Genomic DNA, 22,710 nt, shown 5'->3' with positions numbered 1-22,710 from the left:
TGTTATTGCAATACGCAGCGGGAGCGTTTCTATAAACTTAATTTAAACTTACGTTTTACACTGTGCTTTTTTCCCTTATGAACATGCTTGTATGCTTCACTCGCTCGCTTCTTATTGTTTCGCTCCCTTCTCAATTGTTTAATGAATTTTTTGTTCTTCGCGGTTTGCGGCTCTTCCTTCATTTCTCCCTACTGCGTTCTTTTATCTCGCGAATATGTTATTGCAATCCGCAGCGGGAGCATTTCTATAAACTTAATTTAAACTTACGTTTTACACCGTGCTTTGTTTCCCTTATGAAGATGCTTGTATGGTTCACTCGCTCGCTTCTTATTGTTTTGCTCCCTTCTCAATTGTTTAATGAATTTTTTGATCTTCGCTGTTTGCGGCTCATCCTTCATTTCTCCCTACTGCGTTCTTTTATCTCGCGAATATGTTATTGCAATCCGCAGCGGGAGCGTTTCTATAAACTTAATTTAAACTTACGTTTTACACTGTGCTTTGTTTCCCTTATGAAGATGCTTGTATTCTTTACTCGCTCCCTTCTTATTGTTTCGCTCCCTTCTCAATTGTTTAATCAATTTTTTGTTCTTCGCTGTTTGCGGCTCCTCCTTCATTTCTCCCTACTGCGTTCACAGTCTTTTCACGTGATTACGTGGGAGGCGTGATGACGTGACACTCAACTCCTCCTCCCACGGCCATCGAGCTGCCGTCCATTACAGTATATTGTGAAAAAAGAGGTTCCAGTTATGACCATTACGCGTTGAATTTCGAAATGAAACCTGCCTAACTTTTGTAAGTAAGCTGTAAGGAATCAGCCTACCAAATTTCAGCCTTCCACCTACACGGGAAGTTGCAGAATTAGTGATGAGTCAGTCAGTCAGTCAGTGAGTCAGTGAGTCAGTGAGGGCTTTGCCTTTTATTAATTAGTATAGATTTATATAGAATAAATTGGTGAATATAATTTTATAGCAATTCTTGGCTTGTTTAAAAACTGAATTCCAGCTCAGATCTGTATCCCACTTGACTGAAAATGAGAGGCTTTTTTATCTCAATCACACAGATGTACATACAGACCATTTTTAATTTAAAACTGGTTGTAGGAACAAAATTGAAAAAAGAATGAAATAAGACAGGGAGGCTACATAGATGTTGCATGTTTTGAGGACCAATCTTAGCTGTAGATAAAAGAAAAAACTAGAGGCAGGCACTGAAAATCTAGAGGAAATATCATAGAATGAATGGAATCCTATATGAATATCCAAAGCAGACCAGCACAGAAAAGAAATGGGAAACCCTCTTATTTTAGTAGCTTTATTATGGAAAATAAGGGCCTGTAAACACTATTTCTTTGCAAAACGAAACTGTGTATTGAATTTCCTAAACATCAGATGTGCTTATAAAATAATAACACCTAATTTCTTAGAGCTAGACTAAGCCTATTCAGGCTTAGTCCTCCTCCTCCCGACTCTGGCTTTTGAGTGGTGGTGGCTGGCCCTTTTTATAACCCACCCAGAAGCGTTCCAGGTGCTTGACCACCTGGTCCTAATTGCACTTCTGGGTGGGGCTGTAGAATCATCCAGCCGGGCTGTTGGAATGAGACAGCCTCCCCTAGCGGCCACCCCGGGCCCCAACCAAGCTGTGGAGGACTCCATCTCCCATGGAGCCATGTGGGAGGTTGGGGAATCAGCGTCGGCCAGGGAGGCTGCCACCAAGCGCACCGGGGGAGGTATTGAGCTGTCCATGGCTGCTCCCCCGGAACATACACAGCAGGGGCGTCCCGGCCAGGCATGGGACCCGGCCGTTCCTCATAATATTTAAAAGAACTCACCATAGGGATAGGAGGGAGAATAGATAATTCATCTGAGAAATTTAAAGGAAGAAAGGCTGATTTTATTCCAGTTAATTTTATATCTGAGAGTTCCACATATACTCATAGGATATGCATTTCCAAGAAACAGAAAAATATCTCAGTCATAAAAAGAAAACTGAAAGCAAAAGTGAATTGCAATGAGTCACATAAGAATGCCACAAGAGGCTCAAACAAAAGAATGAAGAGCACAGAAGATAGGGGACAGCTTAACTTGATCCTCCACAGATGGAAAAGAGGCAAATTTACTTTGAATTGAAAAGAACTGGTGCATTTGGAGTTGAGTATAATGTCTTAATAATGTTAATGAATATGTCACCAAATTCCACTACCTGGAAACCTTTCCACAAATAATGCCAATTCAGTATGTCAAAAGCCTTTTCAGCATTTAATGAAAAAAGTGCTACAGGTGCCATTTTGGAATAATCTTTGCTAATAAAAACAAGTGACAAAGATTATTGGCAGCAAACCAAGTGTAAGTGAAGCCAGTCTGATCTGGATGAAAGAGTCTGTGTTTAATGGTTTGAAGATGAGTACTCACAACCTTAGCTAGTATGTTCATCAATGAAAGTGGCCTGTAACTAAAATGAAACTAAACTAAAAAAGTCTCCTTGATGTATCTGTAGGGAATTTATGCTGTTTGTTAAAATATTTATTTATTTATTTATTTTCCTTCTGTTAAAAAGTTAAATAGCCTCCTTGTTACAAATTAAGTTTTATCTATCTATAATTAAACATTTCCAAACATGGTATGGTACAGTTGTGCTTCTTTTAGTGGCTACCTTTTAATGTTGCCATTCTGGACCTAGTGCTTGATAAATCAAATGGTAAGTGTCCTTAAACAAATAAACATGAAAGTGATAAAGAAAATGTTTTTAAAAGCTGGCTTATCTTGACAAATCATTAATTTAATTATTTTGTTCAATCCACTTATTTGAAAGTAAGATTGCACAGCAGCCCTGGCACAAGGCAGGAGCCAATATTAGATGAAGAAACAGCCCAAGGCAGGGACACTTGAAACACAAACCAACATTTAATGAAACCAGGAGAAATGAAGAGTTGTAAGTCAGTCTAACCAACATGCTAATGTAAAACATTTGATCCAAAATAAAAGCCTACACTCACTGTTCAGTGGTTTCTGAATCGAATCTTAAAAGAATTTAGCTCTCATAAACAGACATGTGATTGTTTTCTTTTTTTCTGACAGTTTATGGACAACTTTACTACACAACAACATTTATTTATATAACACATTTTCATACAAAAAATGTAGCTCAATGTGCTTTACAAGATGTCAAAGAGAAAGTGAGAAGAAAAGAAAAAACAAATAAGATTAGGCAAGAATATTAAAGAATAAGTAACAAAGAAAAAACATAAATCCATATGATCCTATAAAACATAGATATATAATTAGTAGAAGGGTAGCCTCCTGTACACACTACAATAAAATACCAATAGGACATAGCAGTTTAACGGCTGACTCCCCTGCCTTTCAACAAATCCTGTTTAGACATAGCTTATGTTCTTGAAACCTCTACCAGCTCAGCTTTTTCTTGTAGCCCTTTAGCAAGGTGAAACTTCTTTTTAGGTCTTATATGTTTACATTATTAGTTCTTATCTCATACTCTCAGAGTAGAAAAAACCTGCAAAATTATATTTATTCTATGCTACATAGAAAGTCACAAGACAAGTTTGTTTTTCTAAATATATGTTTTATCACGACAAAGATTTATTTAAAGGTCTGTCCTCATGACAACACTGCAAGCCAGAGTAAATGATTTATTAAAATTTCACCTTAAGAAATATTTCTAATTTATCATTATTACTTGGCATATGAAACACATTTACTTGAACTTATATAAGTAAAATTTGTTATGTTTCATTGCATGTATTGACTGTGTGGCTTACAGAATAGATGGATACTATGATATACATAGTATGCATTTTCCCTAGTTATAGAAAATTACTTTCCCCATATATACACCAGTGCTTGAATATAGGTTTACTGATACTTTATAAAGAGGTTGGTCTCTGCCTTGATCCCACTACAACCAGGATAAGATCTGACCCCCAAGACCATAAGCTGGATAAGGCAGGTTTAAAATAAACGCTTGGATGGGGCACAAACAGCTTGAAGTTGGGTTTTGAGAATATATGAGAAAAAAATGTATAAATGAATACACTGAGCATGAATCTTACCTGACTCTTCAGGGATTTTCTTTTCTTCTGTTTTTTCCACTTCTAACTTTACAGTATTGAAGACATTTTCTGAGGACCCCTTTACATCAGATGTGAGAGTGGACATTTCCAAGCTTAGTGCATCCTGTGAACAAACAGCCATGGTTTTTGATTAAATAAGGAAGTGCATTGGCTGATTCTTGTCTATGTCTGTAGGCAGACTCTTAAAAGTGACAAACAAATACATGTCATAGATTTCCTCTTTTTAGGTGATTATACAGTTCCAGTAATACTGTACATTTCAAAACACTATTCATTTTAGAATAAAATGAAAGTTAGGTTTCAAAATGTATTCAGAGAATAATGAATATTAAGCAACTAACCAGTGCTGCTTCATTGATAAATCTAACATTCATAGCTTTTCTGACATTTGACTTTGTGAATGCAAAACTTGACCAACAAAATGTCAGAAGCTGAGCACACAAATATATTGTATGTGAAAAAATACAAACTTTAAAAACATGATCAAATCAGATTTGACTTCAAGACATATATCGTTAGACAGTGTAATGAAGGAAAATGAAGAGCAGAGTTGATGTTAGACAGCACTGACAACAACTGCTTTGAGTTGTCAAGATTTGTTTGGTCATGTTTTGAAAGTGTTGATTTGTTTTGAGATGGTTAAACTATTAGGGTCCATGTAATATCCTATTGGAACTTTCACTGTGTTTTCTTAAGGCTAATCAGCAGAAAGAAAGAAACCGTTTAGTTTCAAACTTCCAACAGGTATCATGTCATTTTCAAACCTGCTTAATCCAGACCAGGGTCACCATCGGGGGTTCTGTTTGGGGTCGAAAGTCTATGCCAGCTAGCACAGGACACAAGGCATGAACAAACCCTGGACAGGTCACCAGTCTATCACAGGACAAACGCACACACACACACACAAGCCAATTTAGTGTCACCAACAAACCTAATCTGCATATCTTTGGAGAGAGGAAGGAAACTAGAGTACCTGGAGGAAACCTACACAGACAAAGGGAGAAAATACAGACACACAGGGAGTTTCTGGAACATGAATCCTGGTATTCTTACTTCAAGGCAGCAGCACTACCACTGTGCCACAATGCCACCCTGCAGCACATGTGTACATTTTTAAAGAAACAAACTAATATATACTCCTAGGTGTAGACAGCTACAGGACAATAGGTATACATTGATCTTCAAGTATAATTTATACAATGCATAGTTTTCTTATAAAAGCAGCAGAAAGTATAGCAAATCTATTTAGTTTTGTGGTAATGAGTTGAAAAGAAAACACTAGTAATAACAGCAGGACTTACAAACATATGTAAGAAACTGTTAGAAGAGAAATTATAAATGCCAAAAGGAAAGGAAGACTGCTACTAATACAAAAGTTAACCAAAACTAATTCTTTCAATATTACTGCATTATCAGTCAAGGAAGAGGTGAAGTATAATAAGACTAGGAAGAGAGAAGAAAAAACAAATAGCTGATACTATTTATTTATACATTCTGTTGTTGTTACCTATGAGGAGATCTGTAATATGGTAATATCTAGATTGCATATTAAAGTAGTGTTATAATAAATGAATGCAATAATAAATATACTGTATAGTGATTAAACAAACAAACAAGTAAAAAAATAAAAGGAGCACCATCACGGAACCAGGGGTTGGCAACTTGATTTAACTTGGTACTTGTAATCTTGTGTATTGCTTGAAGATTATCTTTATTTTGTGCATAAAAATCTTCTTTTTTGTGCTTGTGCACTTGGTTTCCACATTTATTTCATAAGTAGCTAAAGCAGCCGGTGTTGCCTAGGTATAATTGTTATGGGCCCCACAAGTGGGCCACGGCAACAAAAATGACAAAGTAGAAAATCCCGAAGTATATGTGAACTTCGCCTCCACAAGAGGATGAGCTACGTTAACCAGGTCTGGAACTGAACTCCACCGGCCTTCAATGGTGATGTAATTCAGGTCTTTGCCCTGAAGACTTCTATCTGTGGAATATAGGTAAAATGGAGTAGCAATGAAAGCACACCACATTCATTGACCAAGTTGCATCACTTTATTTACATACAATAAACTCATATATATTTCACCGTTTTAGTTCCAGTGTTTTCCCCCTTTTGATTTATCAGCATAAATATCCATCAGATGTATATTTCCTATTCTATATTCACATTCTCAGGTGTGTTCCCAATACCTACACTCTTCATTCCATTACGAGTCTCAACAAACAGGATGACATACATATACACATGTACATACAGTAAGTAATCCCTAGCTTCTAGGGTAATATAGAAAAAGACTACAGAAATATCGTATTTAAAGAAAGCTATGTCCTGGGCCAGAATATTTGTCTTGGATTAGATTATATGCAGAGGCACAACTAATTTCTTCATTATAAACCCTTTTTAAAAAAGAAAAACATTTCTAAAGGTATTAAACATTGTTGCATTAATCAAAACCCTCTTTACATATTTCAAATGGTTACATAAACTAACCGTTTCATATTCACACGTGTGTAACAGAAAACAGCAGTAACCATTCATCACAAACATCTCAGCATTTTATAAATATTTACACCTAATACAGTTTACAAAATATACACTTAACGACAGTACCGAGTGTTTTGGAGACGAGTAGCTCTTTAAAAAGCCGCAATATTGTCTGGGGAGTGGTCCACAGCACCGCCATTTATCTGCTGCGCAGCAGCGGTCTTCGCAACTGAACCCTTAGCCCCCCTGCATTTAGCGAGTTTTAACTTCGCGTCTCTGCAGCAATACTTATCACCATACTACCGTAACGTTCTGAGTATAACTTGACTCTCAGTTAAAAGCAAAATCTTCGAATATATTGTTTATTAACCTGTGGAATACATAACGTAGAGCTGCAATTAAAGCACAACGCTTCCAGTTCGTAGTCGAAGTTGTGTTTTAGGGGTGGGCAGAAGTTAGTCCCTTCACTGCAACCCTGATGGAACCACTTCAGTGTGAAACACGTTCCTACTGATTACTGCTCCATTTCACAGTCCGTTTTCACGGTCTGCTCTACGACAGGAACCCATTGTTTCCCAAATAGCATCACTGTCTGTGATTTATTACATTAGTAAAAAAAAAATACTTTTTTTTTTCTTTGAGTGCGCCACATGCTCCCATACAACAAAACTGACTCCCGACACTTGCTACTGAGGAACCAACTTAATTTTAACCAAAACCTCTGTTGTAACTCTCAATATAAATGCATAAGTACCCAATTAAAGTACACAACTAGAGAACATGGAACAATTAATTACAGTATTTAAGCCATTGTCAATCACGGAGAATCCACTGCATCCACTGAACAGTATCATCTCCAGACAGAGGAGCAGCTTCAGCGACAGACTGCTGTCACTGTCCTGCACCACGGACAGACTGAGAAGATCGTTCCTCATCCACACTCATACAATATTATTTACTGTTATACCTGCCTCCTTGCACTTTTTAACCTGCACTCTGTTTTTATCACTCTTTAATTAATATTGTTTTTATCAGTATGCTGCTGCTGGAGTATGTGAATTTCCCCTTGGGGATTAATAAAGTATCTATCTATCTATCTATCTATCTATCTATCTATCTATCTATCTATCTATCTATCTATCTATCTATCTATCTATCTATCTATCCATTTGGTCTTCCCCTTGGTGGCTTTCTGGAGGTGGTGTACCTGCATTTTCTTTGTGTGCCTGGGTTTCAGCATGAGACTTGTTACAGGGAGGGTGCTTCTGAGAACATGGCCCATCAATAACTCTGCTGGTGGGAAACCTAATCCTGTAATTGGTGTATTTCTCAGACTGAGTAATGCAAGATGTGCATCCGTGTTCGTCTAGAGAGCCTTCTTAAACATCAGTTTGATCATCTTTATTGTTCTCTCCGCCACACCATTTGACTGGGGATATCCAGGGCTGGAGAACTTCCATGTTATATCCCAGTCTTTGGCAAACTGCCGTATCTCAGCACTTGCAAAAGGAACATGGTCACTAATCACTTCCTTAGGAATTCCATGCCTTGAAAACACAGCTTTCAGTTTTGCAATCACTGTTTGAGCTGTTTTGTCCCTAATCTGCTGTACTTCTGGGTATTTAGAAAAATAGTCCACGGTGAGAAGAAATTACTGACCTTGTAGCTCGAAGATGTCTACACCAACTTTGTACCATGGCAATTCAGGTAAGTCATGACTTTTTAGGGATTCTCTTTGATTTCTTGGGAGATGTTGTTGACAAGCACTGCATTTTCCTATCATTTGTTCTATATCTGTGGACATGCCAGGCCAGTACATGTACTTATGTGCTTGTTCTTTGGTTCACTGAATACCTTGATGAGCGACGTGTAACTTTTCAAGCATCATCGACCTCATTCTGGTAGGGATGATAATTCCAAATAATAATAATAACCAAACATAAAGACGGGATTACTGATCTTGATACTGTCTCTGATTGGCCAGTATACTTGCAGTGCCACATCTACCTGTTTTCTGTGCTTTGGCCACCCATTCTTATGCACAGTACTCAACTTTTGGAATGTTTCATCCTCTAAGTTTGCACTTTGTAGCTGTGTATATAGCTCCTCCCCAATAGCTTCAGCTGCTTCCATGGCATAAACAACTTTCTCACCTTCACACATGCGTTCCTCAATACCTTCTTCTACATCATACGCTCTGGATAAGGCATCAGCTATGAGCCTATGCTTGCCTGGTGTATACTCTACTTGAAGATTATAGCGTTGCAATTGAAGAAGCATCTTTTGCAGATGTGCTGGCGTCCGTCCTAAGGGCTTTGTGAAGATGGGTTCCAGTGGTTTATTATCTGATTGCACAACTACTGGGATGCCAAAAATGTACTGATGAAACTTCCTTACAGCAACATCTACAGCCAGCAACTCCTTTTCAATCTGTGCATAGTTGCATTCTGACTGTGTCAGAGCTCTGGATGCATATGCAACAGTTGTCCCTCTTGCAAAAGACATGCACCAACTCCATCTTGTGAAGCATTAGCCTGAAGAACTATTGCTTGTTTTGGATCAAAAAACTTTAGTACTGGTGCCTCCATCTGTGATTTCTTGAGATTATCCAGTGCTGTATCATGCTCAGGACTCCACAGCCACTGTATGTCTTTCCTCAACAACTGTCTCAAGGGTGCTGTTATTGCTGCTTCATTGGGAATGTATTGTACCAGATATTTAATCATGCCCAGTAGATGCTGCAAAGCCTTCTTATCTTCTGGGTTTGGCATGTTGACAATTGCTTTCTCTTTGTCATTATCTGGCTGTACTCCCTCTCTTGTCATTATGTGCCCCATATATTTAACTCTTACAGCCTTATATTGTATCTTCTCTGCATTGAATTTAATACTTTTCTGTCCTGCTCTCTGAATCACATTGTGAAGGATCTCTGCATGCTCCTTTTCATCTACAGCTGCAATAATCATGTCATCTGATATGATGTGCACACCAGGTATGTCTCCAAATGTTTTGTTGTTTCTTCTGCTGGAAGAACCCACTTGCAGATTTAATTCCAAACGGGAGACATTGGAATCTGTACCGTCCCCATGGAGTGTTGAAAGTGCCGAGCATTGATGACTCTCTATCCAGCTTGATTTGCCAATATCCATTCTTTTCATCCACAATGGTGAATATTTTTTTCCAGCCAGTTTGCTGTGGACTTCATTGGGGGTTGGTATGGAGTAATGTTTTTTGATAGCCTTGTTCAACTCACGTGGGTCTAGGAATATTCGGATGACTGAGTGTTTCTTTCAGTTTGTCCATAATAGCAAATGGAGTTTTCCGACATCCGTGTATAATTGGTGTCACCTCTGGATCAATATGAATGTGACGTTCACCGGGGAATTCACCCAGACCTTGAAATACATCAGGATACATGCTCACTAACTCTTGTATGGTTGCTGGTGAGTGCACTTGTACCTTGTCAACTCATTTGTCTAGGTTCAATTGTTCACATGCTTCTCTCCCTAAGATTGAGGCAAAAGGCTGTTTAGTGATGAAGAACTTTAATTCTGCGTCTATACCAGAAGTACTGCATCTCAGGTAGGTACACCCAGCAGGATTTATCCTGGCTCCAGCATATGCAGTCAGCATTGTTTTGGTAGGTTCAAGAAATATGTCCCATGGGAGTCTTTGAAATTGTAAACAGTGTCCAGTTTAAATTTTACTGGGACCCCTTGAACTGACAAGATCTTATGCCAAGCTCCAATTTCAGCTGCTTGTAGCACATTCAACTGGGAACACTGCAAGATTCCAACAAACAGTGCATCCACAGCCTGAGGAGACTGTTCTGCTTTAGACCTGTACATTTTAGCATAATGGTTCATTTTGCCACAGTTTCTGCACTTCAGGCCATATGCTGGACATATTTTGGGATAATGCTCTTTTCCACACCTGTTGCATGATTTTGTATCACCTTCATCTCTTTTGTAAGAAACCAGTTTATCATTTTTGTTTCTATGCAGATTCCTTGCCACATTCTGAATAGTTTTCTGTTTGCTCTGTGCCTGTGCTTTATGTTCTAATTTAACTTTTGTCAATATGTTAATTTGCTCTCTGGCAATTTCGGAAGTTCTGCAAATGTCAATGGCTTTTTCTAAAGTCAGACCAGGCTCTCTGAGAAGTTTTTCTTTCACATGCTTGTCTTTAACACTGAAGACAATTTTATCCTTTATCATATCATTCTCTGTAGGGCCAAATTCACAGTTTTTGCTCCGTTGTCTGAGTTTGGTAACAAACCTGTCTATTTGCAGCGGCTCTTGCATATAATAAGTCCAGAACTGATGTCTCTGAAATACCAAATTTTTGTTGGGTATGCAATAGTTTTTAAAAGATTCCAAAATTGCCTCTACTGTAATCTGAATCTGCCTTGGCTATTTCAAGTGTATTGTAAACTTCCAGCACTTCCTCTCCTAATGTATGCAACAAAATGGCGATTTGCACTTCTTTAGTCTTCTTGTTTATTTCCACCACGGTCATGTACAGCCTATATTTCTGTTTTCATCTATGCCAGTTTTCATTAACATTGCTGGTTAGGAGTAGCGGCGGCGGAGGTTTAAACTGGTCCATTTCACTGGTGCTGATTTAAAAGCAAATGAAATAACTTACTGCGGGTGCTGTTGTCTGTCGTAAGTTCCACGGGTCTCTTTATCCTGCAACAGGCAGCTCTCTCTGTGGTTCAGCTTGAAAAGTTTGCAAATTTTCTAGAGGATGAACTCTCTTCACTTCTGACACCATGTAATATTCTTTATTCACTCTGGAAGCTTCCATAAATGATTCAGTGCAAAGGCAGATGGTTAACTCAGAAAAGCGCTTAATTTATTAGTGCACATGAAACAGAACTTTACAAAAGACGCCCATCTCCATTACTCTCTGTTACTAACCACACCCCTTATTTATTCATATATTTACCTTGGAGGATCGATATGTAAGTGAAGGGAATAACATGCACAGGCTGCATTGAATAAAATGAAAGTTCTGGTTGTTGGTAAGTGTAAGGATTTGGTTGAGCCTCTACGGCACTAACATTTATGCATGGCTGGTATGTGGGTTACACTAGAGAAGGGTAAGTCAGCATCTGGCCTTTTCTCTCCCTGGTAGACCTCTGTAGAGTAGGCTGAGCATCTGGTTGTGCGAGTTGTGGAGATACTGGTGTCTCTATGGATTAGTCCATGGACTGAGGCATATCCTGTTCCTCACCAGACAAAGGTTCTTCCCCTGATGGCACATTCCCATCCTGTCCATCTTGCACCTCCTCAGTTACACTTTCCCTTTCCTGTTGATCTATCATTATTAATTACTCCCTTCCTTTCATTATTTGTCTGTAGCTTACTGGTAGTGCTTTGGCAGGTGTTAAAGTCCCATCAGCTGGTATTTCTCTTGGTATTCACAGCCAATTGTGAGGTGCTTTGTCTACCTCAGAATCGTGTGTCTCATTCTGTGCCTCTTCAACAGTCACTAATGGTTGGGTTGGTTTTGTCTTTCCCTTTTGTGACTTTGCCAGTGTGCTTGTGGCCTGTTCCTATATAGGTAAGTCATTTACATGGAGCAACAAATTTCGATGGAGAAGGTGTGTGGGATGACTTCCAGTTTCGGAGCTAACCTTGCAGACTGGGTTATCACCAAGCTGCTCTTTAACAAGATAGATCGTCTCTTCCTAGTAGGGTTTTAACTTGCAGGAGCCTCTTCTGTCAGCAAGGTTTTGGACAAGGACTCTGTCCACTGGTTAAAGGACCACACCTCTGCTCCACCTATCATAATGCTTTTTGCCCTTTGCACTTGACCGTTGTCTGTTAGTGTTGGATATCTTGTAGGTCTCGATCATCTTTTCTTTCCATTTCTCAGCATACCCTTGTGGGGTGTTGGTCCCTTCCTCTGCTACTAATCCGAAGAGAAGGTCAATGGGAAGACGAGGATGATGGCCATACATCAGGTAATATCGGGAATATCCTGTTGCTTCATGCTTTGTACTATTATATGCATGGACAACATGAGACAGGTGTTCCTTCCAATTTTTTTTCTCCATTTCTCCTAGCGTCTGCAGCATCTGCAACAAGGACCTGTTGAACTGTTCTGTCGGGTTCCCTTATGGATGGTAAGGGGAGTTCCTCAAATGGTGTACCCCAGACAGCTGTCTGAGGGCTCTGAATAGTTTGTTTTCGAATTCCCGCCCCTTTCATAATGAAGTTTGGCTGGGTATCCGAACCGGGGGATAAAGTCATTAAAGACCTTATCAGTAGCTGTTTTGCCCTCTTTGTTTTTAGCAGGGTATGCCTGTGCAAATCTAGTGAAATGGTTGATTACAACCAGGATATACTCATATCCACCCCTACTAGTCTCAAGGTGAAGAAAGTCAATACAGATAAGTTCAAGTGGTGAGCTTGATGTAAGACACTCTATGGGTGCTCTGTCATGAAAGGTGTGTTTTTTTTTCTTGTTTTATGCAACGCCACTTCCTGGTGACATACTCCTCAATCTCTTTCCTCATAAGAGGCCAGCAGAATCTTAGTCTTGCCAGACTCAAAACTCTTTCTACACCAACATGCCCCATTCTGTCATGTAGGAGTGTGAGTACTGCCTGTTTGTAAATGGCAGGAAGGACTAGTTGTTTGCGACTCGATGTCTTCCTGTAGAGGACATCTCCTTACAGTCTGGACCATTCCCTCAACAGCTTTTTGGTAGACCCGTCTGATGTTTGGTGATTTTCCTCCCTTAGCTCTGTGGTTAGCATTTTCAATTCAAGGATTTTTCCCGATAACCCAGTCTTTCCGCTGTTCAAGTGCCAGCTCCTGGGGACTGATCACTGGGAAAGACTCAGAAGGGTCGAGTTGCTGAGAGAGAATATTGAGGGCTGCCACCCATGCCACATCACCTCGCTGGGCTGTCCTGGTCCCTTGCCTGGTGACATGCACCGCCTCTTCTGACAGTTGCTCCGAACACTGGGTCATGAAGGCATCAATATCAAGGGGACAATGAGAGAGTATGTCTGCATCTATGTTTAGTTTGCACTGGTGGGTTTGTTAGAATGTCTAGGAGGCGCTGAAGTGTCTGTTGATGCTCTCTGTTCAACGCCACTGGGGTGCATGAAGGTAATCTTGCCATATGAAGATTTAGGTTGTGTTACCCCCTATTTAACCTGAAGTAGCCCATGCAACGGCCTTGCAATGTGTGAAAAGTCTTGCACATATGCTCGGTAATAACTTAGGACACCCGAAAGCCTCCAGACATCCCCTACTGTTTGTGGGGTTTTCTCTTTTCAGTGCCTGTACTGCCTCTATGTCCTTTGGATTCACCCTCACTCTGTCTACCCAGTCGACCCATGTACTCGACTTCTTTATGAAAGAATTCACATTTTTCTGTCCTCAATTTAATCCCATGTTGTTGTAGTGCTTTGAGTATGAGGCGTAGCAATTCAGCATGCTCCTCAAAGGTCTTGGAGTAGCAGAGGACATCGTCCAGATAGGGTATACAGCACGCATTTCTTGCATGATCCTTTGGAAGGTGGCCGGTGTGTTTGACAAACCAAAACATACCCTAACCCACTCATATAGGCCCCATGGAGTTGTAAATGCGGTCAAGTTGCCTGCTTCCCTCAGCAATAAAACCTTGGTGATGAGGTAGCAAAGGTCAAGAAGTGGGTTCCAGAGGTCAGTAGAAGAGGTATTAGGGCAGGTTACATTGTTAACTTCTGCCATTACTTCTCTGGCTGATGTTGCTTTTACCGGCTGAGCTTCTGGTTTACCTGTCTCAAGGATTTTCACTACATATTGGATACAACCTAACTGGGTCCTCTTTGGCAGGATGACTTCATGCTTGGTGTAGTTGGAGATACTGTAGGTACACAAATATATGGCCGCCTGTTGTTATTAATCACTAATAAGACTTCACCTATACTAAGTTGCCCTGGAGCCACATCCTCTTCTCTTGGCACATACAATACAAGAGGGTTATTTGTGTCAAAAGTATGTGATTGCCTGCATCTCACATATGTTGTCTTTCTGGGTGGGATGTTAACATTATCCTGGCATACTCTTATTTTGACCATGCTGGAGCTTGGAGTTTTCTGGACTTGAATGAGGCTGACCATGATTTCACCTTGTTCTCCTCCCACACCAAGGGCTTTGCGGAAAAGACTGATGACCATGGCTGGCACATTAGTGACAGACACCTGACTTTCAACCATTGCTTGGAGGACATTGGCTACTAGTAGTGGCTGAGGAAGGGTTTAGCTGGCTGACCTGGAAGGGAGCCTGCATTGCAAGGTTGGGATTGTCATTTCCCGGAAGATTGACTGTTAGCTCCACCCACCTATCATATGGGATCAACTGCCCATTTGCCACACATACATCAAGGTTTTCCGATGTGTCAAGGAGCTCTTGCAATGGTCGCACTGGGTGATTAGGAATGAATGTTTCCCTCTACTGCTGGTCGATAATACTTACTTGTGAAGCAGAATTGCACAGTACTGTCACAGCATATCCATTGACAGAGCAGCTCAGCAGACTCTTCCTACCAATTAGTGGGACAATGAGGGCTGTAGTCTCTGGAGGTGTTTGTAATTTTGAAGGGCAGCCCTTGCTAGCTCCCTTGTAGGTTCCCTTCCCTTTTTGCTGTCTTTGTTCTCGCACTGAGGTCAATGGTTGGGACTGTAGCTGTGGAACGACCTCTATTTGTCCTCAACAGAGGCTGACTCCCATTTACTTGTTGCTTAGCTCTTTTCAAACAGCAAATTGCTCAATGGCCCAGATCCCCACACACAAAGCAGTGCTTACAATTTTCCAACCCTTGTTGAGTACAATTAGTGCAGCTGGAGGTCTTATCTCTCCTCGCGGGTGTGGGCTGGCTTGGTGAAGGAGCAGGATTATCATTGATAAAAGTCTGAGAAGTATCATGCACCTGATTGTGGTCTGGAATCTGCACAGCTTTATTCTTTGACCAAATTGCCTGCATGACTACGATCTGTTGGTCCATTAAAGCAACAACCATGTTTGTTAGAACATTCACCTGTGCACTGAGCTGTTGTATGGTCTCATTACTGTTTGCCAGAGGTTCACCCCTTTCATCCCTTTCGTTCATCTGGACACTATGTGCATGTGTTGTCTTCTGGCGCAGTCTTCTGGTGCACAGCTTGACTAAGTCTATGGTGGTGTGTTTTCATCAGCGATTTTCTTCATAACCTGATTTAGGATTTCCTCATCAGTAAAAAGTTGTTTGAAATACATGGTCACAACCGCTGCCTGATTTCTATGTACTTTGACCATAGGCCCTGATAGACTGTATGGAGAAAAACCTCCTGGATGATATTGGGGTCATAGCAAATATTGGTGTTCACCTGCTTCAATTGGAAGAGAATTATCTGTTTGAGTCCAATCATGCGGTACAAAAACTGCTGAGAGGACTCTTGATCGCTTTGTTTTGTGCACATCAGTTCCTGGAAAAATTCACTGCTGGCCCTCTCTCCAAGATGTGACATGAGGAAGCCCTTAATTTCACTTATGGTGATTTCATCCTGATTAATAAGCATGTTGTTGAAGACACCTGGCTTGACTATCTTCAGCACACCTCGGATCACTTCTGTCTCAGTGAAACCCTCCCTGACCTCCCCCATCAATCTGTTTTTAGATATTACTATATGTGATATCAAAATTGTATTCACCAATCCATACCTTAAACTCTCGGTGTGGAAGATAAGGGAAATCGGTTACAGAGGCTATCCTCTCTTGGGCTGCCTGTGGTAGTGTATACCGTTGTGGTGGGAAGGATTTTGGCACAGCTCTATTGTTAAGCACAATAGGCTCAATGATGGTTATGCTTCTGAAGTGTTGAGGCTGCCCTTCCAGCCCATCATGGATAACCAAGTGCTGCTATATGTTCTGGCCTGTAATACTGGAACATGTACTACATTCAGTGTGCTGTTGTGTGGCATGCACTGCCATAGTGGTTGTGCATGTGTCTTGTACCTGGGTTACCCCATTCGTAAGGCCAACTAAATCATGATTTTCAATAACTCTACATACTTGGTCATTTAACATTAATAACTACCTTCATATTCAGAATTCAACAAGTCATCACATTCTATATATTTAAGGTTATAGTTGATACATCCCTCTTCATCAGAAGGATCCAGTGTGTCAGTCTTTTAATCAGTTGCAATGTCTCTTGCAAGCTGGTAAGCTTCTGTGCCTTTGAGTCTATACAGATTCGTCTTGATGCCCCAGATGAGTTCTTTGTGATGCTGGCATGACGTATCCCTTAGTCATGTCACTCCTTTTGGCAGAATCAAGAATTTCCTCAAGGTCCGATCACGCTCTCTGAATGCCCAGCAGGTGTCATCTTGACTGCAGCTATATGCGCTCACCTTGATATCGTGGTTATTGCATCACTGGATCTACTTCACTGAATAATTCAAGTTGACGCAGATCCCGGACGAGCCCCCAGAATTTTTAACGGGCCCCACAAGTGGGCAACAGCAACAAAAATGACAAAGTAGCAAATCCCGAAGTGTATGCGAACTTCACCTCCTCCACAGGATGAGCTATGTTAACCAGGTATGGAACTGAACTCCACCCGACTTCAGTGGTGATGTAATCTAGGTCTTTGGCCCTTAAGTCTTCTATCTGTGGAATATAGGTAAAGTGGAGCAGCAATGAGAGCACACCGCTTTTAGTCTGTTCTCCAAGTTGTGTCTCTTTATTTACATTCAATAAAGTCATTATAGCCCTGCATATATATATATTTCACCATTTTAGTTCCAGTGTTTTCCCCCTTTTGATTTATCAGCATAAATATCAATCAGAAGTATATTTCCTATTCTATATTCACATTCTCAGATGTGTTCCCAATACCTCTTCATTCCACCAAGAATCTCAATAAACAGGATCACATACATATACACATGTACATACAGTAAGTAATCCCTAGCTGCTAGGGTAATATAGAAAAAAGACTACAGAAATACTGTATTTAAAGCAAGCTATGTCCTGGGCCAGAGTATTTGCCCTAGATTAGATTATATGAAGATGCACAACTAGTTTCTTCAGTATAGAACTCTTTTTTTTAAATAACATTTCTAAAGGTATGAAACAACAGCATTAAGCATTAACCAAAAATCTTCAATGCTACTCTTATCATATTTCAAATGCTTTCCTAAACTAATCATTTCATATTCATACATGTAAAACAGAATACAGCAGTAATCATTCATCACAAACATCTCAGCCATTCTATAACTTATTTACACCTAATATAGTTTACAAAATATTCATTTAACAAGAATGCCAAGTGTTTAGGAGCTGAGAAACTATTTAAAAAGCCATTCTCTTGTCTGGAGAGTGATCTGAGCACCTTGCCGCCTGCATTTAGCGAGTTTTAACTTTGAGTCTCTGTAGCAATACTTATCACCATACTACTTTAACGTTCTGAGTACAAATTGACTCTCAGTTAAAAGGTAAAATCTTCAGATTTATTGTGTACTAACCTGTGGAATAGGTAAAGTTAAGCAGCAATGAGAGAACACCGCTTTCAGTTTGTTGTCCAAGTTACATCTGAGGGGCAGGCAGAAGTTCGTCCCTTTACTGCATCCCTGACGGAACCACTTCAGTATGAAACACGTTCCTACTGATTACTGCTGCATTCCACAGATCCATTTTCACAATCCACTCTACAACAGGAACCAAATGTTTCCCAAATAGCATCACTTTCAGTGATTTATTACATTAATAAAAAAAACTATTGTGGCCACTTCTTTTTTTTTGAGTGCACCACATAAATAAGCAGGGAAAAACTGTCTTTTACAAATTCAACATGACTAAACACAACCCAGAATGAAACAGTAATCCAGTGAGGTGAAGAAATTATTGAGAAAAAAATGCTTTACATATCTGTAGTCTTTGATAGGACTGAATTTTGTGTGCACTGAAGGCATTCCACTGCCTGACTGGAGTTGTATATTTTAGGTGCAACCCACATCAACACATGTGCTATAGAAAAGTATATTCTTAAAGTTGATGACTTACATATATTCAAAGAGAATCATAAGCATGTATAAAAATAAGCTTTGTATCGTGATGCTTGTTAATATAGCAAGGGTTAAGTCACAAAAAGGATTATGCCTGTGTATTTTTTATTTTTCTAAGCAAGCTGGAAACCACCAATATTTCAAGAGACAAGGTCAGGTGTGTACAGAGTAGGCTAACAAGCAAGCCCCCCATGGAGACCTCTGGGTAATGTAGCTCAATTGTAAATTGCTGAAACTATACTGTGCACATAAATTCTCAAATTTCAGATATAAATCTCCAGAGCTCTGAGCTAATTTCGGTTAAAATGAGTTTTGAATACGTCTAATGTTTGATAAAATTAAAATGTCTCCACTTTTAGTTATAAAGGTGTTTATAGATGTGCAAAGAAACTTTCCTTCATATCCTGACCAAGTCTTAGGGAAAGATTTTCTTCTGATGAGTATAAAATAAAAGAAAGACAATTTCTTTTCTTTCCTTTCTTGTTTCAGAAGTGTGGTTGTGGATGTGAGGCAAGGCTATTATAGTTAGCGAAAACTAAAATCAAAACTGAAACTATTATTAAAAAAACATTTTCGTAAACTGAAATAAAATAATTAAAAAAAAAAAAAAATGAAAAACTAAAACTAAACAAAACTATTAAGGTACCTGGGAAGACTAACAGAAATAAAATAATTTACTAAAAATATTTTTAGTTTTCATTTTTAAATGAATATTCTTGCCATTAGTCTTTAACCCTTGTAATTTTTAACTCTAAAACAGAAAGTCATCCACCATGAGCTGCCCACATATATTCATCCAGTGAACAGCGGCTGGTGAAGGAGGGTGGGTGATCATACAGCATTTGTGGTGACAGAACAATACAGACGTGTAAAGTGTGTTATAGTAATAGTAATAATAGTAAAAAGCAATTTACTGTGCTTCCTTTCTTTGTGCTTGTTGTATATCAAGATGTAATTCAAATGCCTGAAATCGGAATGTGTTGGTCAACAAAACCTTTATCGTATAGACACAAAAATCATGAGTGAGTAACGTTTCAGTTTATTTCTCTGGTGCCTGCATTTTGTTGACAATAATTCATCTACCACTTTGCCCAGGAAAAATCATTTCTGAAAATAAAACAGCACTGATTGAGGGACCGACAAGATCAACATGCAAGATCAGCATATTAACACTAATGTGTTTTTGTATTTATTCTATATTTATTCATTCATCTTTTTTAGTTTATATTCACAGCTCAAAATACCTGATATTGTGAAAATAATCCAGTAGCAGAATTATGTTTTAAAATATCTGTCCCCCTTTTTTCAATTTCTCTCTCTCTCTGTCTCTCTCAAAATATATAGTTGAAATATCACATTCTTTATGTTCTTAGCCATATCATACATATTGCATACCAAAGATTTTTCCTGCTTTGCATCCAAACCTGCTGGGGTAGGCTCCAGGTTTCCTGTGATCCTGCTTTGGATAAACACGTTTATATAATGTATATATTGTTCCTAATCGGAGATGCTGTTTCTGTCCTTTTGTGGCTGTCCACACTCGTATTATATACTCTTGATCTCCTTTTTATGGGTTTACTGTTCTTATGCATTGGCTATTCAAGTCTCACTGCCACTAACCTTGACACTACATGCTTGTTTTTCTTTGTTTTCCTCAATACAGCTAGGTGGGGTCTGCACACTGATTCAAGCCAAAGAGCCAGGTTCTTCCTAAGCCCTCATGATTTTCATGATCACACATGTCAGAACACAGTAGAATTTATTCTCTGATTTTTGATATCTTTTCAGGCCTGCAGGTGGCAAAATTATGACTATAAATTGTATATGCCTGAGATGGAATCAGAGATCAATACGGATGGTAGAAAATAACAAAGCCCAGTATGGGAGATTTCTGAATGCAATATTGAAGGCATTAATTATAAGCACATTGTCTTGGAGCAGGATATGTTCTGTGTAGACATTTAGAGTAAAAAACTCTCAAATCTTACAATTCAGCTAAATTTCATTACAAAATGTCCCATTCTGGGCAATAAAAGGAAAAGATGAAAAGTGTCAGTGCACATTTATTCAGCACAAATGACAGAAATATTTTAAAAATTATACAATTGTATAAAATTGTTCATATCTGGCTTTGATTATGCTTGTTTTTATCAGACAAAAACAAAACCAGAGAGTAAACCATGTAGTGTAGTAAGCTTCCACAAACAATAAGAAAAACAGTAAGAAAAGAGGAGGGGGGCTGTGCATTTATGTACGAATTCCACCATAGTCACCAGACACTGCTCTCCGGATGTGGAGTTTATAACAATTAAATGCAGACCCATATATCTCCCCCATGAACCCAACGCTGTACTGCTAACTGCTGTGTATATACCACCAGATGCTAATGCTAACTCGGCTTTGGGACTTTTGCATGACACCATCAGCAGCAAACAGAGCAAGTGTGCTGAGGCTATTCACATCATTTCTGATGACTTTAATCATGCAGATCTGAAAGCAGTTCTCCCCAAATCCCATCAACATATAAAGTGTGCAACCAGGGGAGTAAAAACACAGGACAAGCTGTACACAAACATCAGACAGGCCTATAGAGCTAAACCCCTAGCACACCTTGGCCAGTATGATGATACATGCCTGCTTCTGATCCCTGCATATACCCCCTTCAGAAGACAAACTCCCACTATGACCAGGACTGTTACCATATGGCCCGGGGAGGCCTCCCAACAGTTGCAGGACTGCTTTGAGAGAACCGACTGGGAGGTTTTCAATCATCAGGACCTGGACAGCCATACTACAGCAGTCCTGGATTACATCAGGTTTTGTACGGAAAACGTCACCAGGGACAGACGCATAAGAATTTATCCTAACAGGAAGACCTGGATGACGAGGGAGGTCCACAGTCTGCTGAAAGCCAGGAATACTGCTTTCAGGTCTGGGAATGGGGCACTCTACAGTGCAGCCAGAGCGAACCTGAAGAGAGGCATCCGAGAGGCCAAGGCAGTATACAGAAGGAGGATAGAGGACCATCTAAGGAGTAACAACACCAGGCAGGTGTGACAGAGTGTCCAACACATCACCAGCTACAATCAAGCAACTTCTCAGCCGCTGAGGGAGACGCTTCTCTGGCAGAGGAGTTGAATATCTTCTTTGCCCGTTTTGAGGCGACACCAACAGCAGTTCCATCACAGCCACCTGTTCAAAATAGCAACACACTCACGGTGGAAGAGTGTGAGGTGAGGTGGGTGATGAGGAAGGTGAACCCGAAGAAGGCTGCAGGACCCGACGGGGTGGCTGGACAGGTGCTGAAAGACTGTGCGGATCAACTGCCAGGAATCTTCACTAGGATTTTCAACCAGTCCCTGTCTCAGGCCACTATCCTATCCTGCTTTAAGTCCTCCATCATTGTTCCGCTGCCGAAAAAATCCATCACGAACAGTCTGAACGACTTCTGCCCAGTGCCACTCACATCTGTCATTATGAAGTGCTCTGAGAAACTGGTGCGGAGTCATGTCATCGCCTATCTGCCAGTTGACCTGGACCCATTTCAATTTGCCTATAAAGCAAAGAGATCCATAGAAGACGCTGTGGCCACAGCCCTTCATGCTGCCCTGACCCACCTGGAGCAGCAGGGGAGTTACGTCTGACTGCTCTTTGTGGACTTCAGCTCGGCATTTAACACCATCCTCCCACAACGACTGGTGTCCAAACTGGCAGATCTGGGACTTCCATCACTCACCTGCAGTTGGATACTGGACATCCTGTCTGGTCGCTCCCAGAGGGTCAGGCTGGGTCTCCACACATCCACTGCTCTCAGCCTCAACACCGGGACGCCGCAGGGTTGTGTGCTCAGCCCGCTCCTCTACATCCTCTACACATATGACTGTGACCCCACTCACCATAGCAACAAGATTATAAAGTTCGCGGATGACACGACGGTGGTAAAACTCATCTCGGGCAAGGAGGGTGAGCTAGTATACAGGGATGAGGCGGAGCGGCTGTCAGAGTGGTACAGAGTCAATAACCTGCTCCTCAACACCACAAAAAACGAAGGAGCTTGTTATTGACTTTAGAAAAAACAAAACT

At 40.2% G+C, this 22,710-nt stretch overlaps 1 protein-coding gene across 1 annotated transcript in view; it reads right to left on the bottom strand.

Annotated features, from left to right (window-relative positions):
• The window catches only part of LOC114658021 (oxidized low-density lipoprotein receptor 1-like), a 224,068-nt gene that overhangs the window by 132,120 nt on the left and 69,238 nt on the right, over positions 1-22,710 (bottom strand). Inside the window, exon 3 of the mRNA XM_028810044.2 lies at positions 4,067-4,190. Within this exon, the coding sequence (XP_028665877.2) occupies positions 4,067-4,190 (124 nt within the window). The remainder of the gene's footprint in view (positions 1-4,066; positions 4,191-22,710) is intronic.

This window comes from Erpetoichthys calabaricus, chromosome 9 (genome assembly GCF_900747795.2).
Source record: "Erpetoichthys calabaricus chromosome 9, fErpCal1.3, whole genome shotgun sequence".
NCBI classification, from domain to species: Eukaryota; Metazoa; Chordata; class Cladistia; order Polypteriformes; family Polypteridae; genus Erpetoichthys; species Erpetoichthys calabaricus.
The sequence above is the reverse complement of the archived record's forward strand: the minus strand, read 5'-3'. Positions and strand labels throughout refer to the sequence as shown.